General features: G+C 37.8%; 1 protein-coding gene across 5 annotated transcripts in view; it reads right to left on the bottom strand.

Moving 5' to 3' along the window:
• The window catches only part of LOC119508756 (transmembrane and coiled-coil domains protein 1), a 330,776-nt gene that overhangs the window by 27,770 nt on the left and 281,400 nt on the right, over positions 1-21,606 (bottom strand). For all 5 annotated transcript variants that reach the window (XM_037802556.1, XM_037802550.1, XM_037802563.1 and 2 more), the window contains one exon: positions 4,804-5,738. In XM_037802556.1, coding sequence (XP_037658484.1) covers positions 4,804-5,738 — 935 coding nt within the window. The remainder of the gene's footprint in view (positions 1-4,803; positions 5,739-21,606) is intronic.

Genomic DNA, 21,606 nt, shown 5'->3' on the forward strand with positions numbered 1-21,606 from the left:
GATGAGTGAGGTAATCCAAGGTGTCACAGCTAACTGGTGTCAGAACTGACAAATTCAGGCTTATACAATTTCAATATCATTTCTTCCTTCCCTCTCTCCTTCCCACCATCACCTCTTTAAAAACTAAATTGGGAAGTGCTTACCTGCAAATCTCTATTATGGAAGGTTTTATCCTTCATAAGGGCATCTCCTACATGGGCTTTCTATTATAGATGATGGGCTAACTTGATCCAATATTCTGTCTTTACGTCACACTTATTGCCCAAACCTAGACTATATATCCTCAAGAGACTCTTCAGAATTCAGGCTTTCTGATAAAGGGGCTAAAATAGCTACACCCAAACATCTGTTTTATGTCCAGTGATAGACAGTGAAATAAAGTAAGATTATATTTAAACAACCATTTGTTTAGTTAGAACTCCAACAGCCTATCCCTAATTGGGTTAGCCTAGTTACTGGCTGTTCTGCATGTGATGACTGCTAATGGTGATTTGTCTCCTTCTGTATTTTGGCTCTTATGACTCAGTGCAATTTAAAATATCCCCGAGCTTAGTACAAACATTCTCAGAAGCCAATTTCCAAAGGACAACAATCTCCTTAAAATAGAAGCTTTTGAAATGATTAGTGTTCATCAATCTTAGGAGGGCTTTTAGCCTGCCCTATACTATAAGGCACTGCTTTCTGCAGGCAGGAGCTGAGCAGAATTCCCTACCAGATCCCCTAAGGGAAAAATAACAAAAGGAATCTGTAAAGCAATTGATGAATGTTTTCCTAGTTCTCTCCTATTTTCAATGTATTTTGCCAGAAGAGAAGTTTTTCCAGTGGTAGCTCATTTATATATTTTATCAGCTATGGGAAAAGAACCGGTCTTCAGTTTTTAGCAGCAAATTAAATATATGTTAAATCATTTTACTGTGTGACCTGGCAAAGTCACTTTATCTCTCTGGGTCTTAGTGCACACATCTGTAAATGAGATTAAACAAGGTATCTAAGGCCCTCTTGTACTTCTGAAATACTAAGTGAACCCAGTTGCCACTAACCTGCAGTAACCCTCAATGGGATGAAAGGACTAGCTGAACAAGAAGAATCTGATGTCACCACAGATCCCATCACTGTACAAAATTTCTAAAATTTGTCTCCTACCTCCCCAAAATACATGATCTCACTCGTATCTGAGAGCTAAGGCAAAGCTCAAATGCAAAGCTCAAACACTAGACACTTCGTTACTCATCAGAGGTTGAGGTGGAGTTCAGATCCAAGTTCTGCTACAATGGCTTTCTGGACCAGCAAAAAACCCAAGAGCCCTGAGCACATGGGTGCTGAAGAAATACTATGCACACAAAACGGCACAATTATATGGGTGAAGAGAGTGAGACAGTACTCGAATAGGCTTTGGAGTGCTTCCTAAGAAAACATCCTGACCTGGTGCTACTCACTGGGGTACAGAGCAATAGGAAGCACATAGAGTAAGTGACATTATTCAGAAGGGACTTCGAAAAGTGGAAATAATGATTAAGGGGCAGGGGTGATTCTCCTTAAGTAGGTTTCAACTATTACCTACACTGTTATACTAGCTTGAGAAAACTTTCCAGAGCTTGTGTAGTAACTGAATTTTATAAAATGTTAAAAATATCCACTCAGTTTTTAGTGGAACACATACTTTGACCTGGGAAGGGCCCAATACCCATTGCTAAGTCAGTCAGTGCTTAGGGCTGACTAGTCTTTCAACTGTAAAAACTTCAGGGTTGAGCCTGAAAAAAGCTGCCGTGTTAGGAAAAGAACAATGGCTTTGGAGTCAAAACTGGGTTTCAATCCCACCCAGTTTTAGCACATACGGAGTGACCACCTTTGGCAAATTTAAACCCCATTGGGCCTCAATTTCCTTATGTAAAAAGGAAATTGCAGAGCTATTGTGAGAATTAGAGACAACATATGTGAAGCACCTAGCATTATGCATGTGGTAGGAGTTTAGTAAATGCTTTTGTTAGTAGTGTCATCACCATCATTGTCATCATCATTACCATCAATAACAAGCAATTACACTGTGCATGGCCTCCCTCTTGTCAACTCAAGAGATTGGTAAAATAATCTGAAGTATAGAAAAATAAGCAAAAATGCATCTAGAGCAGCCATGCACATATTAACTGGATCTTTGGTCACAGAAGAGTCCCTAGAGTCCACCACTAACCTACTTCCTTCCTAGAAAAAAATGCCAAGCCTACAGCGTAGCAGAAATTAGCAAAGAAGGGCTGCTAACTGACAACATAATGGAGGAAATATGGAAAAGATTTTTATAAAAGAGAAAAATAACTATAAAAAGCAGACAAAAGAACTTAAAAAAAAAAAAAAAAGCAGCAAGCTGTCTGGGAGCATTTATTGTAGAGGCCCATAACCTTATATCCTCACTAATCTGAGGGTACCACCCTAAGCCAAGAGAGTACAGTTCCTAATGAGGACCCAAGCTATTTCCAATCAAGTGAGGTTCAGGGTACTCTATTAAAGGAAGGCAAATAAATTCTCCAAAAATGCTTAAAACATGAAAGTATTGGCACTTAGGAGAGTAGGCTTCAATTTGTGGAAAAAAATTTCACTTTTGTGAAACAGTTTGAAGACCAACAAAGTTAGATAAATACCATATTTACTACGTAAAGACATATGCAATGGAAGAGAAATCTTTCAAGTTCAACTGCTCTATACAAGGAATTACTGTGCAACAAAAAGAGTTGTGACTTTTCCACTTCATTTCTTGGGGGAAAAAAAGGCTTTCTTTCTTTAAGGAAAGATCATTCTAAAGCTAGTATGGAATGACAAAACAGGTGAGATTATATATTATATTAGGACCCACCCCTCACCTTTCTTTCTAGTCTTTTCTATTCTCTCTTCATTCCATAAAAGTAGTCATTTACCTCCTACAAAGAACCCAAAGTTCAATGAAGGAAATGCCCTTCTCATTACCTTGTAAGTGGCTTGGACATGATTCTTCTAATGAGGTGATAATGAGGAGCTAGAGTTCTATCCACTTACTTATTTTAAATGGATACATACAAAGATGGGCCTTGGGAGATTTGTTTTTTTTCCTCTCAGATTTTTTCACTTTGGCCTACATCTGACTTGAAGACATAATAATCTCTATATGAATTTTAAACTCTGAGGAATTTAAAAACTGCAAAGTTTTGATATATAATCAAAATAAAGGGGTCAAAGCAGGCAGTTGTTTTTTGAGCAACTGACTGTGGAAAGCCTAGGTTTCCATGCTCAGAGGGGCAGTAATAGCAGCAATGGCAGCTGCTGCCTAACATCCATTGAGCACTCATGCGGCAGGCACCTAGCTATGTGCTTTATATAAATTTCATTTAATTGTTGAGATAACCTTAGGAAGGACTGTTATTCCTGTGTTGGAAATGAGGAAACAGAGACTTAGAGAAGTTAAGAAATTTGCCTGGTTTTCAAGGATAGTAGTAGAAAATTTGAACCTGGGGGCTAGATTTAGTAGAATATAAAGGACCAGGTGTTTTTTTTTTTTGTTTTTTGTTTTTTTGAGTTCATTAAATTTGTTTTTGAGTCCATTAATTTGTCTTTGCAATATGTTAAAGAATGTATTAAAAATAATGATTAAAAGAGTAATTATTTTCCTTTACATTTTTATTTTCTTTCCCACACACCCTTCTCTTTTCTTCCTCCTTGAAATTTTAAGTTAGAATTGAAGAAGGTGGGAAGAGTGAAGAAAGGAGACAGAACTGAATTGTTTTTTAGCATTTTCACCATCTGAAAAGAGGTAACTTGCTGCCGTAACTCCTCTCAGAGCTGATACAAGTGAACAATTTATTTCTCATAAAAAGCCCTGTGATCATCTCATAAAAAACATACTTTAAAGACCTTGAGAGTCTGTTCAACCCCTGATACTACAGAACTGAGGCTTCCCTCTTGCTAGTAGTTGGGAAAGTACCAGAACCAGGTCCTCCAAAGTCTAGCTGGACCTGTGGCTCTCATATGACTGATCCTTACTCTTCATTAGTGAGGAAGACTGCCTCTAGCTGACAAAGTTTGGATCTGAATGAGTACTCCATGCGGAATATTTCTCCGTGCATGAAAAGGAAACAAGTTTGGAAAGAACAGAAATTTGGAGAAGAGTGGTCTAACATGAATACGGAGTATAATATCAAACATAAGAATCAGACCAGCATCTACTGTTAGCAACACATCATGATTCAAGAAATTTAGGCCTCTCAGAATTCTCTAACTATACTCAAGAGACATTTCATGTTTAAGTCCACTCCCATTTAAACATTAGCCAATTCATAATAAAACACAATATTTATCTAAATTTATTTCCAGTCTAATCTTTCTTCATGAAGTGCCCAGTTAAAGTGTGTTTAGAACCAATTATCTACAGGGATCATTACATTTTAGCAAGGCCTTGATTTCTATAGAGTTCAGAGGGGTAGAGATCTTTTGACTTCAATGTACTACAGCTATAGGCTGCAATGGTTTTGTGGTTCTGTGATTACAAATAAATAGGTGGAATGGCTTAGAAGCTTGGACTTCATAAACCGTAATGGAAGATTGGACAGTAATGCTTCATTCCCTGACTAAAATGTTTGATCTTGGGAATAATTTAATTTTGCTGAGCCTCTACTTTCTCTCTATGAAATGGGAAATCATGCAGATATCACATGATGTCTCTAAAGTGCTCTGGGCACTCCAGAGAAAGACACACTATAAAGAATTTTTAAAACCACTACACCATATTCAAAGGGAGAGAACCCCGAACATAATTTAGGATTTTATTTCCATATGACTTACCTATATCGCTCCTCCTGTAAGGTCTGCATAATTAAGGAATAGTCCCTCTGATAATGTTCCTTGAGGGTCTCAAAGGATTCCTCTAGTCTGGCCTGGGTTTCCCGGATTTCCTGGATTTCATGTAGTAGTGCATCAAATCCTGAGCTCTGCATGTCCAGGGTGTTTGTTTTGGAGCTGGATGCTCCTACAGCAATGCCCCCAGTCGTGCTGTTGGCTCCCACTGAGCCTGATGTGGCACTAGAACAATCTTCCTCACTACCATATTTTGGACTTGACTGAAAGTTTGAAATCACCCCCAAAGTCTTCCCCCCATCCTCCACTTGCCCTTCCTCTAAAGAGTCCTTCAGATTAGAGATGTTGTCTGCACTGCCAAATTTATTCCGAATCAATGAGGCGATCTCTCTGGGCTTTGAGACTACAGCCCCTGCTGCTGAATGGGTGGCCTGGGAGAAACTGGAGAGTCCACCCTTGACACTGTCCACCACACCCTCACTGAAGCCAGTCACCTTTGCTCCCACATCCTTCAGACCTTGGTGCATGTCCCTGAAGACATCCTTTGGCTGCCGCGGGATCCCATTCTGCTCTACCTCCCGGAGCTTCCGGTGATAGTGCTCAAGCTTCTTTTGTAGCTGGAGGATGGTTTGGGAGGATTTCTGGTTCTTCTTCTCAAAGACCTGCTTGATGCGGGCTGCCTGCTGCTTGTCTGCACTGTTGGCAAGCTTCAAGTACTCGGCAACGTTGTCATCCCGAGCTGTCTGGGCAATCTTGATCTGTTCTGTGAGCTTCAGGATCTTCTGCTGTAGGTGAGCAATGGCAGCCTTTGTACGCTGAGGGTCTGGAGTTCCATCCACAGAGTCCGTGTGGATGCTGCCATCAGTGCTAGAGGCCACTGCACTGGAAGTGTGGGCAAGGCTGCTTACTTCCAACCGCTCGATCTAGTATAAAAGCAGAGGGAGAATATTAGAAGGATACCAAGAGGATAGTTCTCCTGATTCAATGGGCCAAGATGTACTGAACACTTATCTACTCTCAGATCTCAGCACAAAAAGCTGACCTATAATTCCTTCTGTCCTGTATATTCTCCAACTCCCTCATACAAGTATACAGACTGCTTGAGGCAAAACATTATATAAAAGATTTGTACAAGAAGTAAACTGGAGGTACTCTTCCTTCACTAGAGGATTCCTCACAATATTTCTTTAAATAATGAAGCTCCTGGTGGGTTTTAAACACGAATTACTCCACAAACATTCTTTACACATTTATGTAAAACAAGGTGCATATGAATTTCAATTTAATTATATACAAATGTTTTAGGTGTTTAGAGATCACTGTAGTTCTATCTATGCTCTCGGATTATGTTCATCCTAAAATGTTGACAAGGATAATATGTACCTTCCTGGCTAGACAGAAAAACCTAATTTTAATTACAGTGTCTTCTTACCAAAACCATGTCAAGGCTGATGGGATCATTCTCTCTCTTCCAACAAGGACACCTAATTGGTAGCTGGAGACAGTGAAAGGTAAGAATGGTACTGCTGAAAGTGGCAAGGATGAATGTGGTAAAGTTTTGGGAGGTTAAAAAATATTCCCAAATCACAAGTAACTGTGATAAACATGGACAAGGTAACTTGAACACAATGGGCAGGGCCAATAAGAGGTAAATAATTAAACAAGTTCAGTCCATTTGGAGCTCAAATTTTTGAGTTCTATCCAGTAAAAGGTTTTGATAGGCAAGAGACCCCAAAGCACACACACTATCCTTTCATTGTATGTGCAAGCAACCATTCAAAGTAGTTGAAAAAGCCCAGGTGTTGAGATTTGAAAGCTCAAGCTACCACACTTCTAAGCTGTTACTCAAAGCTGGCGAGAGGTCAGAGTTTCCTAAAGTTCTAAGTCCAAAAAACAAAGAAACAAACAAAACAAAACAAAACTAAAGCAGATGCCTCTGGATGTAGATTCTGGTGGTCAATTCAGTAGGGGCAGAGCAAAAAGGCTTTAGAAACCACTCTCTATTGAGCAGTAACAGACACGAATAATAAAATAACTATCATAGTACTATAATAATTCCCAATAGGAATGTCAAATTACAAATTTACTGTCCTAAGATCATACACTTTTCTGTGGTCCCATCCTTAATCAGTCCCCAGCAGCAATATGCTCAAAAGAACTGTACATAAGTCACCCCCATATTAAAAAAAAAGCTGAATTACATTTCATGATGACGATAATGACGATAATACACCAAAACTGAAATATTCATGAAATGCTGATAACTGACTTAGCCTAGAGATCCATTTTCTATCTTTTTAATTCTGGATTTATTTTCTCAGTTTGTCTAATGAATATGAATTACGCTGCTCACTAAACTCTAAAAAAAATTTACTTCATTAATGGACTTAACATTATCACTGATATGAATAAAACAATATTACTAATTTTCTTTCTAGATAAACAAATGAGAAAAACTATTTACATAAAAGGAAAGATAATTTAATATCAAATTAATAAAAATGAAATTAATAAAAAATGTTTTTTAAAAATCTAGACTATCCAGAATAGCTAGGGACTAGCACAGTAACTTTTGTATCATTTCCTCCTCTTGACCTGTTCATATTTTGGTGCAGGTTAACAAGCAGTAAAATGGCCAGAGGGAAGACAGCAGAAAGGAAGAAGAGCCAAAGTTTCAGATAACCAAGTTGCTAAGAGTTACAATAGGAACTCCTGGAAACCTACTCCTTTTAGTGCTTCAAGTCTTTTGGGTTATGCAAGGTTCCCCACTGCTTGATTTTCTTTCTGTATAGAATTTCAAATCCAATGTGGAACCTGAGATCCCAAAGTACTTCCTCCCTACCTCTTTGCTTTTTTTTCCATCAGGGAGGGGGGGAGGGTGATTAGGCAGAGAATGGTGGTGTGTGAGAGAGGAACATCTGAGAATCTACTATGTGTCATGCACTGTAAGTGTTATCCTTTAGTTCTCACAACAGCCCTATATATGTTATTTTGTTATTCATTTTACACACAAGGAAACAGGGTTAAGTAATTTGCTCAACTTCAAAGGATTGGTAAGTGGCAGGACTGGGATTCAAATCCAAGTTAAAACCTTGCCCAGCTCAGACAGAAAAGGAATTAAGACTTATTAAATACATAAGTAAAGTCTAAGATGTCTGCTATTCTCCAAAAAACAAAACTAACAGTTGGTATTCTAAATACAGTATACAGTATGACCCTGATTGTGTACTTATGTTTAATAGCTCAAAGTCTATCACAGTATTAAAGGAAAGAAAATATGATGAATACCACTAGATCCAAGATTAAAAGATTACTTATATATGTTCTGGTTTTCTCTCAGGTGCTTTGATTTTTAATCTGAATATTAATTTATATGCAATCTGTTGACCAAAGAAGGGATAAGGATGGGAATCAAGCTTAACTATTACTACAGGAAAATCAGCATTGATCATACTGGTGAAAAGACTAGCTTAGAGAATAGAATCAGGGTTTGACTACATCTCTAAAAATGAAAACAAAACAAACAAAAAACCCCAGACCCACAAACTTTTAATTTAAGTATTTACAAATGATTATGGTTCAGCTGTATTTTTATTTTCCTATATAGTAACTGAAGAAACAAACCAGAACTTCTTTAATCTTACTTCTGTCCTACCTGGGCTGGGCTTTTTGGAGCCAAGTATGTCCTTCCAGTCCCTGGCTCCCATTTAGACTCATAAACATGTCTGCAAGAGTACAACTCACTGTCCTCAGCCTCCAAAGAAACTAACCCACACAGCTTTAGCAGGTTGGCAGTTTAACACCTGAAACCATGAATCACTGCATTACTCAGTAGTTCCTCCAATTTTGGCAGGTACTATCTTTTAACAGTAGGGGGAAAAAAGAGGGGAGGGAGAAGAAAGGAAGAAAGTGGGAGGGTAGGGGAGGAGAGTAGGTGAGAGAAAGGGAGGGAAAGAGAGAGAAGAGGAAGGATAGAGGAGGGGGGAGAGGGGAGAAGGAGGAGGAGGAAAGAGAGAGATATATCGAATTACAGAACTACAGCCGGGGGAATTGACACTCTCTTGATATCTTTTGAGCTATGAACAAAGTCCTTAAAGGGGAAGTCCATGCTCTACAGCATGAATACTTAGCACTGGAAGGGCTGGACTGAGCTGTGAGTTGTGACTACACCAACTGAAAAGTGGTTCTCTTTTTCAATAGCCATTGCTGGTTCATGAGGATACTCATATAGAAGAAGATAAAATCAGATCCCTACCGCACTCCAAACAGACAACTCAATCACAAACGTGAAAAGCAAAATTTAAAAACTTTTTAAAGGCAGAATTGGAAACCAGAGAAGGATTTTCTTAACATACATGAAAAAGGCACAAATAGGAAAAACCAGGCTACATTTAGTGTAGTAGTAGAGCACGACTCTTGGTGCAAAATGCTTGGGTTCAAATCTGGTTCTGCCACTTACTTGTTGTGTAACTTTGGGCAAGTTACTTAACCTATGTATCCATTTCATCAACTGTAAAATGAGGATAACACTAATGCCCACTTCAAAAGACTGTGATAAGGATAAAATGAGTTAATAAACAAAAGTGCTTAGAGCAGTAGCTGGCACAGAATAAGTTGTTAGTACTTGCTATTATTTTTGTACCATGTGACTCTATTTAAAAATTCAAATACTGAACGATTCCAGAATATGCTCCCTTCCAACATCTTTCACATTTCAGGCATAAACAAGGATATGCAGAGAGTCTGAACCAAAGGAACAACGTAACTCAACACTACAGTGAAAGTATTAATAGTCAGCTTCCTGTATAGTTGACCTTGTGGCTAGACACCTGGCTAGCTCATCTTCCAATACTTACAACCTTATACAGTAGGCACTTTTACCTCTCATTTACAAATGAGCTGCCCGTGTGCCTCCTACCACTAGTTATCACAAGGCGGGATGACAATAACAGCAGCAATGCAAACAAGTCAATAGGGTTTCATCTCTGATCATACTGGGAAGTTTTTCTTTTCTGATCATATCCTCCCATGAGGTAGAGTACCAGTATAGCAAGTTCTGCCCACTCATGGTGAGGTCAGAATCAATTTGTAATTAATTTGCATTGAAAAAAGTTGGGGCCCAAAGAGTTGGGACCCAATTAGTTAAATATATTTCGATTACTATTATAAGTGAGGCATATTTCTTGGGATTCAAAGATGAATGTGACATGATCTCTGCCCTCAGGGAACTTAAGCCTTGCATACTAAATAATCCACTTCAATTTTGAGAAAAGAAGACATCTTAGATAAAAGGAGAAAGAGGGTAGAGAATGGGGAAGTCTTTGTAACTGATCTAGAAACAAGCAGAAATTTTAATCTTTGGGTTTTTCTGAAAGTGGGTCTTTTCCAAGGTTAATGTCACAGAATGGGTTGCAATGTGGCCTGTGTGAATTGATGTCAGTGCATCCGTAGACCCAGTTCCATCATTGTGCCAAAATGTTTATCTCAGAGACATAGTGACTGTGGTTTCTGAACCAAAATTGGAGGCTGTGGTTCAATTTGAATGCACTTAAGGTGGACAAAGGGACACAATATTTGCTTTTGGGAAACTCCCTAAAAAGCCAATGTATATATTCCAACGTTAGAGATTAATAATCCTGGCCCCAATAACTAACTACACAGAGTTCTATCTTCTAATCAACAACAAACATGAAGATGCTCTGGTTGGTCTTACCAGCTTTTCTTTTCCTATCAGCCATATTTTGTCGTGGCAGTAAAACACAGAGGAAAAGAATGTAGCCTTAAGTCAAACAGCTCTGGGTTTGAATTGTGTCTTCAAGTGGCAGTTAAACGTCACCAACTCTCCCCTTAACCCTTTCAAAAATAAATGAAACCCTGTAGTCTTTAGCACTTGTTCAGGAAGTATTTATAGCTTAATCACGAGAATTTTTTTTCACTTATTTCCACTGTCTCACAGTAGAAACAACACACCCCTCCCTTCTCACCGTAAGCACAACTTTGTTGAACAATTGTCTCATGTTCAATTCTGACTGACATTTAGTTTGCTGTACTGGCACTGCACTGTGGAGTGGAGCAATCTCAAGTTAGAGTAGTACAAAAAAACCACCGACTTAAGTTCCACTAGCCCACAGCCAGCAAACATTTCTCTTAAGTGTTCTGTCTTTCCACTTCAGGATAAAATCAGATTCAGCTTCAGTCCAAAAAAACTGGCCTTTTCAATTGTTACAAAAATTTTCTCTCACTTGATAAATAATTTTTGTACTGACTACAGTGCTTCCTAGTAGCCTCACGAATCACTTTTTCATGTTTTTACACAGAACTTTGGTTATACAGAACCACCCTAGGATCTATGGAGATAGGTCTGGGCCACCAAAAATAGAGGGGAATGGTGGAGCCAAGTGAACAGAGCTCCTGGAACCCTGTTTGCCTCTGTTTTCTACAGGCATTCTGGGGGAAATTCTGCTTAGAAAAATAACAAAAATACAATGATATTTTAATACTTAATCTTTAAAAGTATGGAAAATACACAAATAACAAACATGACAATAATCTCATGACACTTATAATCTAGTTTATCTCAAGCTTCCTTTTTCAACTAAGAACCACATTTTTCAAGGCCCTCTTCTCTCTTTAGTTATAACACCAGTTTTCTTTTCAGGTCCATCTTTCATAAAGAACAAAGTCTTAAAATCATTTCATGGGAGACAGTTGTATAAAAATGTAGCTTATGAGGGGTGACAATGGGATTGGGAAAGCCATAAGGACCAAACTCCACTTTGTCTAGTTTATGGATGGATGTGTAGAAAAGTAGGGGAAGGAAACAAACAGACAAAGGTACCCAGTGTTCTTTTTTACTTCAATTGCTCTTTTTCACTCTAATTATTATTCTTGTTATTTTTGTGTGTGTGCTAATGAAGGTGTCAGGGATTGATTTAGGTGAAGAATGTACAACTATGTAATGGTACTGTAAACAATCGAAAGTACTATTTGTTTTGTATGACTGAGTGGTATGTGAATATATCTCAATAAAATGATGATTAAAAAAAAATCATTTCATGGGTGACATTGCATATGTGACAATGAGTAGAGGACAGGCTTGTTTTGAGATGTGAATTCTGGTACAGCTTGTTCATTAGCGTTGTAGATAAAGGTCCTATATGTGCCTCAGCAAAATGAGAAAACACTATCAGGGATCAATCGGGAATCACAGAAACCTCAATTTTAAATCCATATATGCTAAGGGTCACACTGTAATTTGGTTCTTCTGACATGGCATGCTGATCTCACACCTCCACACTCTTTCCCAAACTGTTTAAGTGCCATTCCTTTCTTTTTCTGGCTAACTCCTATATTGATCCTTCAAGACTCAGTTCAGATGTAACTTTGTCCTGGAAATCTTTCCTGACAACCTCTCTCCCCTAGACTGGGTTAATAGCCCTTCCTTTATATTCTCATAATATACATACTCCTGTCACTATTCTTTTATAATATCATATCACATATAATTAAATGATTGCATGTCTTGTCTCCACTGACTTAAGTTCCCTGAGGACAGTGATCATGTCACATTTGTACCCCAAGAAACAAAGCCTTGTACAAAGAAGATATCCAGTAAATGTCCACTAGCATCTCCTCAATATGGTCCTTCTAGATATCACATGCCATGCAACTCCTGAACCTAAGTTACTCCAGAATTTCTGTAAGAAAAATAGCTTCCAACAGATGATACTCATCCCTCCAAGGCTACTGATGAAAAACTCCACTGACGTGGTTGAGTATCAGTTTAGATTAACACCTTATCTGGCCCACTCAGCTCTAACCTAAGTGCAAAATATCCATTATAGGATCCAGAGCTGCTGCTTGGAATTGCTTTGTCAAAGGCCTGATTTCCTAGCTTATCTGAAAGAGACATCATCAGAGCTACGTATTTAGAAGCTTAATTGGATATTTATGAGTAGATGAAATGGAGGAGAGTCTGAAGATAGGAGAAAACTTAGGAAGCTATCACCATCACCACCACCACCACCACCACCACTACCACCCACTAGCACACAGTGCTGATAGCAAAGGGAAAAAGGGACATTCCTACTTTTGGAGGCCCCAGCCACATATAAAGTACATTTAAATATACCCATTTAATATAATTTTTAATTGAAAACTTTTAAGGATTTTGTTATTTTGCTTTTGAAGTTATTTGAAAAATTATCTGGTAATGAATAACTTTTAAGGTATTGGGCTTTTTTTTTTTTTTTTTTGGTAAGAGAAGTTATAGGTTTACAAGAAAATCATGCAGTAAATATGGATTTCCCACATACCCTCCTCCACCCCGTCTTCCCTATCATTAACATTTGGTATTAGCGGGGGTACCTTTATTACAATTAACGGAAGAACACTGTTATAACAGTACTATAAACTATAGTCGACAGTATACATTAGGTTTGCTGTTTGTATTGTACAGTCCTATGGCTTTTTTTTTTTTTCCTAAGTTTTTATTCTGGTAACATAAATACAACCAAAATTTCCTCTTCTAACCAAATTCAAACATATAATTCAGTGGTATTAATCACATTCACAATGTTGTGCTGCTATCACCACCATCCATTACCAAAACTTTTCTAAATTCTGTACCACTTAAGCATGAACTCCCCATTCCCTACCCCTCACCCTGGCCCCTGGTAACCTGTATTCTAGTTTCTGATTCTATGAATTTGCTTGTTCTAATTAGTTCATATAAGTGAAATTGTACAATATTTGTCCTTTTGTGTCTGGCTTATTTTACTTGATAGGAGGTCTTCAAGGCTCATTTCATCCGTATTGTTGCCTATACTGGAACTCAGTTCTTTCTAATAGTTAAATAATATTCCATTTATGTATATACCACATTTTTTTGGTCCATTCTTCTGTTTATGGACACTTGGGTCTCTTCTGTCTTTTGGCAACTGGAATAATGCCAGCATGAACATCTGTGTGCAAATATTATGTTGGAGCTCCTGCTTCCTTTTTTCGGGGAGTGAGGGGGCTATATACCTAGAAGTGGGATTGTCAGGTCATATCGTAATTCTACACCTATCTGAGGAACTGCCAAACTGTTTTCCAAGTGGCTGCACCATTTTACATCCCACCAACAATGAACAAGTGTTCCTATTTTCCCACATCCTCTCCAACACTAGTTATCTTCCATTATTTAATAGTAGTCATTCCAGTGGGTGTAAAATTGTAGTTTTGATTTGCATTTCCCAAGTCGTTAATGATGTTGAGCACCTTTTCATGTGCTTATTGGCCATTTGTGTATCTTCGCTGGAGAAATGTCTATTCAAGTCTTTTACACATTTTAAAAACAGGGTTTTTTTTTGTGGTTGAGTTATAGGATCTCATTATTTATTTTAGATATTAAACCCTTATCAGATACGTGGTTTTCAAATATTTTCTCCAGTTCTGTAGGTTGTCTTTTTACTTTCATGATGATGCCTTTTGATGCACAAAAGATCTAAATTTTGATGAAGTTCCATTTATCAATTTTTTCTTTTTTTTATTCATGCTTTTAGAATAAATTCTAAAAAACCATTGTTTAACACAAGGTCCTGAAGATGCATCCCTGTTTTCTTCTAGGAGTTCCATAGTTTTGGTTCTTATATTCACATCATTGATCTATTTTGAGTTAATTTTTGTATATGGTATGAGGTATGAAATCCAGTTTTCCCAGGACCATTTGCTGAAGAGACTATTCTTTCCCTATTGAGTGGACTTGGCACCCCTATCAAAAATCAATTGCTAATGGCCTGACATGGCAATTTCACCTCACTGGGAGCTTTTAACCTGTGATCACATCCCGAAAACATCACCCCAGAGGCTGCTCTAAGCAACTGAGTGCTTGATTTTTTTCATGTAAGGCAGGCCATTTATTAATTTCTCAACTGAACTCCTCCTATCTGATATTAGTATAGCTACCATAACTCTCATTTGGTTACTATTTGAGAGGTATATAAATTTTTCCATCTTTTCACTTTTCACCTACTTATGTCTTTGAAGTAAAGATGGGTCTCTTATAAATAGCATATAGTTGGGTCATGCCTTTTATCCTGCCAATCTCTGTCTTTTGACTGGGGGAATTTAATCCATTTACATTTAAAGTAACTATTGATAATGCAGGACTGTTCTGCCTGTTTGCTATTTTTACTTTGTAAGTCTTATACCTTTTTCCCCCTGAATTTGTCTGATAGTGCCTACTTTCAAATTAATTTGATTTTTTCTTATTGTATCAAGTCTCTTCTCATTTTTTCCTGAATATAATTTTCATATATTTTCTTTGTGGTTACCATGGGGCTTAAATTTAACATCCTCCATCTATAACAATCACATTCAATTTGATAGCAACTTAACTTCAATAGCCTACACATACACTAGCCCTATACTCTTCTGTCTCCCCATCTTTTTGTTATACCTTTTACAAACTATATCTTTATACCATATACATACAAAACCATAGATATAGGACATTACTTTATACATATGCATTTTAAAACCAGTGAGAAATAAAAAGTGGTGTTACATACCAAAAAATACAACACAGTAGTATCAGCATTTATAATTACCCATATGGTTACTTTTATTGGAGGTCTTTATTTCTTTAGGTTGCTTTGAACCACTGTCTAGTATTCTTTCCTTTTAGTCTGGGAAACTCCTCTTCACATTGCTTGTATGGCAGGTCTAGCGGTGAGGAAGTCCCTCAAGTTTTTATTTATCTGGGAATGTCTCAATCTGTCCCTCATTTCTGAAAGACAGTCTCTCTGGATTCAAAATTCTTGGTTGGCAATTGTTTTCACCCAGCATTTAAAATATTTCATACTACTGTCTTCTTGCCTCCATGGTTTGGCTGGAGTTCTCCTTCAGAGTTCAGCCCTTCTATCAAGAAGTTCTGCCTGAGGTGAGGTGATTGTGAAGATCAGGTATTGTTCTAGGCTTGTGCTTTTTCCTGGCCTTAGGATTTCCCGTTTAAAGGAATTCTAATGCCCCCTCTACTCCCTATAAAACAGACTTTCCCTCCCTCTGGGGTGCTCTATTGAACGATTTAAAGCAGGTAATCCTATTCCCCAGGCATAGTTGACTTAATTGTTTCTTAATTGCCTGCAGGCTGCTTTTGCCTGCAGGGCAAGTTTTGGGAAGGCCAGTGAAGAAGAGTTTCCTGGTTCAGTCTTTCCAGTTGCCACTGGATAAACTGGCACTGACATACAGGCACCCCAGCACGCATATAGGGGTTGCTCTGCTCCCTCCAGAACAGGGCCATGGTCTCACATTGGGAGCACAGGCTGGCTCTACACCACATGGGGAGGGGTGGGAGAGGAGCCAGCTAGGGCACCAGGAGCTTCTCCTGTTTTTAAAGCTACGTTTTCTTGATTCGGCACTCTCCCAGTTACTGCAACCCTTTAACTGTTTTCTTTAGTTTTGAGGACAATGGCTTTGACAGTTGTTGATAGTTGTTTAAAGATTCTGTGGGGGAATGGCACCCTGGAGTGTCTTATGCTGCCATCTTGGTTGATCAGATTCCCAACTATTAGCTATTCTTGACATGCATATTGAAGAACTGAGAAAATCTAAATCACAAGTTGTTTTCAAATGAAACGAAAAATTTATAGCTGTTAAATAAACCAATAATTGAAGGTGAGAGTTACACTTTGTAAACATTTCATTAAATATTTATTAATTTAGATTAAATTTTTTCTGTTCATATTTTAGACGATAATTTTTAGGTTTCTGGTATTTGTGTGGGACTTTGAAGAACTCAGTCCCTGGCCCCCTGTGCCTACTGTGCTTGCTGGATACAGCAGCTAGCTCTCTGACTGTATGTTTGGTCTTCCAGGCCTGCAGACTGTGTTTAACTGTGACACCTTCTCTAGGCTTCAGAATCTCTACTACACAGATGACTACTTAATGCTGTCTGCAGGCTTAAACTGCCAACTGACTAGTGGCTACTTCTACTTGGACATCCTTCTAATTCTCCTAAGAAATCAAAATGTTATGCTTCGTTTCAAACTAATCATATCATTTCCTCTTCTCCAAGAAGGTTTTTTGTTTTCTTATATAACCATTTTTATCCCTTTCCCAGTAGTCCAGGGTAAAATCACTTCCCTGATCTTCCCCCATCTCTCCCAAGTTTTTAAGAGGTTTCTAAGTTCTACAGATTTTGCTTTGCATTGACATTACATGTCAATCCTTTTCATGCTAACTGTTCAAGAGCTCTCACAACATGGTCAAAATATTATCCTAACATCTTCTTGATGATTTTAGGCCTCTCTGGCTCTCCTTTTTCCCAATCCACCTTGTTTATCAGTGGTCTGTGGGCATTCCAAGGGTGGACGACTTCTTGTCTTTTTAAATTTAGTTTCCCTTGAGTCTAGTATACAGATGTTAAACATCTGCTGAATAAAAATTAGATTCACATTTACATTTCCTCAAACACAGCTGTAATCATATCTTTCCATTACCACGTATGCTTTTAGGGGACTATCAGGAACTTTCTATTGCCTATCATAGTACTCTTTCATTATTGCCCTTAAAAGGCAAACTAAGATAATTTTGGGGAAATGGCAGAGTAGGTAAAGATAAAATCAGCAGCAGTGATTTTAGAGAGGCAGTATGGTACAGTGGAAAGAGTGGATATTAGAATCAAGCACATCTTGAATTTGACTCCTAGATCTAAAACCTACTTACCTTGGCTATTTAACTTCTCAGAGTCCACTTTCTCATTTTTTAAAGTGAGGATAATAGCACCTACCTTGCAGGATTAAAAATGAAAGAATACACATAAATTTCTTACTTAGTACATGCCTGAAACCGAAAAGGCCAAATAAGTAGTTACCTATCTTAATTGTACAGCAATGTTAGGCTTTTCCGTAAATATTTTTTGGAAGAATTCTATGTTTATATGAAGCCAGAGTTTTGAGGCAAGACCAAAACAAAATTGCCTTGAATATTCTCAGACATAATTCTGAGGCTTATGTGAATAGCAAATCTTTACTAATAAAACAAACAAACAAAAAGCCACATACATCTGAGAGAGGCTTCTATGCATTGGAAAAATGACCAATGATTAGATCACTGGATAGGTAACTCCAACAGTGGTCCTATCCTCAACTTTGAGGCTTGTATTTAAATTGCTTCTCAATATTGGAGGTGACAGTTCCCGCCTACCCCAACTGCTTGCTATCTGTTGCTGAAACAAACTACATTCATTTGATAAAAAAGCAGTACAACCATCTTCCAAATCTAGAAGGTAGGTTAAATTCACAAAAATCCAGTGAACCCACTGAATTTAAAAATTTTTTTAAAATGATGACATTTCGTTTTTTGGAAAGGAAAGTAAATACATTAAGATTGCTATTTATATGATCTGATCATCCAAGAATTCTTTGAAATGTCAGTTTTGGGGTAGGATAAATATAGCAAACCTTAGTGGGATTCTCCTGGCAAGAACAGGAAAAGAAAAACAACCCTAAAGTCAGCTTTGCCTCCTAATCCTGGAGAAGGGAATTTCTATTAATCATGTGTTCCACAAGTGGGCTCCCTTGATCTCCATTCTTTGCAAGTACACTGCGCCTCTCCCATCTCCTCTCTCTACCCCAAAGCAGGACAAGACAAGACAGGATAAAGAGCTGCTGGTCATCAGTAAGAAAACTGGTTCTTTCTTTCTATCTCAGCTTGCATCAGAAATCAGCTGTTTGTCCAGCCTGAGAATGACAACCTGAGGAGTGGCCCCACGACTCATCATGGCAGAAGAAAGGAAGTAACATGTATTGGGCATCTGCTACTACATGCTTAGCACTTGGCTACTCACTAATATTCTGAGGCAGACATTACTTCCTCATTTTCTACCTGAAAAATCTGATTTAGAGGTAAACTGAAGTCTTTAATTTCAAGTCTTGGGTTCTCTGTTTCATAGCACATCTATGTCTGATCTTTAACAGATTGTAGTTCCAACATTATATGATCACCTGTAACTGAGTAAAAAGTTATTTCAAGAGAAATTTATTTAAACAGAAGGAAGAAATCATTCTTGCACTCTTGATAAAACTTTCTCAACAGATCAAATTTTGGTCCATTAAAAAAAAAAAACTTTGGCAATCTTAGACTTGGTACTTAATTTTGACAACACACTGCTTTTATGACAATAGAACAAAGCAGATATCCCATAAAGGTAGCGTAAATGCTCCTGTGCTTACCTTCTCTAATACCTTAAGAGTCACTGATTTTTAAAAATCCTGGAAATGTTAAATTATCTTTTACCTATACCTCATTCTTTTGCAACACAATGCTCAGATTTGCTTAGTTTTCTTCTCATTCAGTATCTATAAAGACAAAGTACAGTATGTTAACCAACTTTCTCAAATGGAACATAAAAGGTATAATCTAGTTTATACTTTCAAGTTACAGCAGAACAACTTTAATGTGTGACAAAAAGGATTAAATTAAGCACACTTATAAAGAATTAGCATAAACTTGTAAATGTGTGCAGTACTATCTCCCTAGGTGGACTAGGAAATGCACAGGGAGCATTCTTCCTGTGATGCACAGAATATTCCTTGTCATTATTTATCCCATCTCAAATGTCAATAGCAATCTTACTGAAAATTCACTGCATGGATTCAGGAATTAGAAACAGAGAAAAAAGGCCAGCTATATTCCTTTATGTGTGATAAGTGATGGCAAGATTTCAGTTTTTCTGATAAATTACAAATAAAGTTTATACCAAAAGTAGGAAAGCAGGAAAGGGAGCAGTTCATGAATTTGCAAGGTAAAAATGTAAGACAGCCTAGAGATAAATGGGAGCAGACAGATCTGGGAAGCACATCATGGTGCTATGACATTAAGGAAGAAGCAGACTGTAGAAAAGATTGAGGCTTCTATTATTTAATTCATTTTGTAAATATCCTTTGTTTTCTTTACGTAAAGCCCCAAATAAAGGTGTAAACCCTGTTCTCAAGGAACACATGACCTATTTGGTGAGACATGGAACTGAAACTAAAATACCGGTCCAATTAAATAAATGATATAGTAGATAGGATGGCAAAGTTGTTCTTGGACACAGGAAGAAGCCATGAATTCAGAAGAAAGGAAAGGGAATACAGAAGTCTTCTTGGAGGAGGTGGCAATTGAAACAAGCCTTGGAGGAAGTTTTTGATAGAAAGAGAAGGGGTTAAGGAAAGGCATTTCAGGTTGACAGTCCAGTATGAACAAAGAAAAAAGGCACCAGAAAAAAGGCAATGTAAGATAACTGAAGGGTTCATGAAACTAGAAAAGTATGGCATAGGAGAGGGCTATGATGGAAGATGCCAAGGTGGATCTAAACTACTGTTTGGACCTTTATTCCAAGGATACCACTGACGGTTTCCCAATGATAAGAGTAGTAGGATCTCCTTTGGAATCTAGATTTGTAGATCCAAATGGTTACTTGACTATTATTAAAATCTACATGTCCAAAACAAAACATCATAATCCTCCTGGTCATCTAAAGCATCACTTTCCATCAAATTACAAAGCCCAAACCAAACTAAACTAAACCAAAACCCAGGAGCCTTTCTTGATATTTTCTGCCTTCTACCCATATCCAATCTAATGCCAAGTCCTGTTGATTATTGATTTTCCTTTCTACACTTCCGTTAAGTTACACAATACTCTCCATCTATCACTACCACCATTACCTTAGGACAAACAATCATCACCTCTGTCTTGGACCACTCATCCTAACTAATCTACCTGCATTCACTTAGGCCCTCACTTAAGCTTGAGAAATTTTTTTAAAAAAGAAGTCCTAAATCACCTAATGCTTAAAATTTTTTAACAGCTTTCTTCAACTCTTAAAAGAAAGAAGTAGAATCTATAGTCTATAAAGTCCTATATGGTCAGGCCCTAGATCTACCTCTCTAGCTTTATCTTTTGGTAGGCTTCCTCATTTCCTTCATTCTAGTCACTCTTGCCTTTTTTTGAGTCCCTGGTGCTCATTGTGTTTTTTCCTCACCATAAGGCCCTTGTACATATAATTTGTATTTCTCCCAATATGGCTTTTCTTCAACTCTCAAGTCAGGCATTTTTCTAAGTACTGGGTATTTAATGACGAATAAAACAAAGTCTCTGCCTTCATTAGGCTTACGGCTGAAGTGAAAAACAGTAGACAGAAAAACAAATAAACAAAAAAACAAACTATAAATTGTGAAAAGAGCTATGAAGAAAAATAACAGGGTGCTGTGAGTAAAGGAATAACTCAAGGGAGGGAAACCTACTTTAGAATGGGAGGTCATAGAAGGCTTCTTTGAAGAGGTGACATTCAAAGTGAGCTCTCAAAGATATAAAGGAAGTCATTGCTTTAACCAGGTCATAAATGAGGAAAAGCATTATTGCTGTAGGTTCCATTACTGTGCCAAGAGAATATAGAATTTGGAATTTTATCATAACCAAGATGAAAATACACAGTTAAAGAATGCAGACAACTCAAAACGATAAATAAAAAGGATCTGCCTATTCAGTGCTTCCTAGAATTCACTTGGTGGAAGGCTGAGACTTGGTATTACCAAAAGGCTTCCAGAAGGAACAGAGGGATACTGAGAGGAAAAGGTCAGTAAACAGGGAAGGGGTCACCTGCCCAGTAACCTAATGGAGTATACGGATAGCTGTGTTTACAGGACTTACATAACCAATGAGTCAGCAAAAAGTCAGGTGTCAATGGATCTCTTCTGTGCCCTTTTGTAGCAGCTAGGAAACTTAGCTCTCCCTTCTGGTGAGAGGAGGGGCATAAGAACA

The sequence above is a fragment of the Choloepus didactylus genome, chromosome 1 (genome assembly GCF_015220235.1).
Source record: "Choloepus didactylus isolate mChoDid1 chromosome 1, mChoDid1.pri, whole genome shotgun sequence".
NCBI lineage: Eukaryota > Metazoa > Chordata > Mammalia > Pilosa > Megalonychidae > Choloepus > Choloepus didactylus.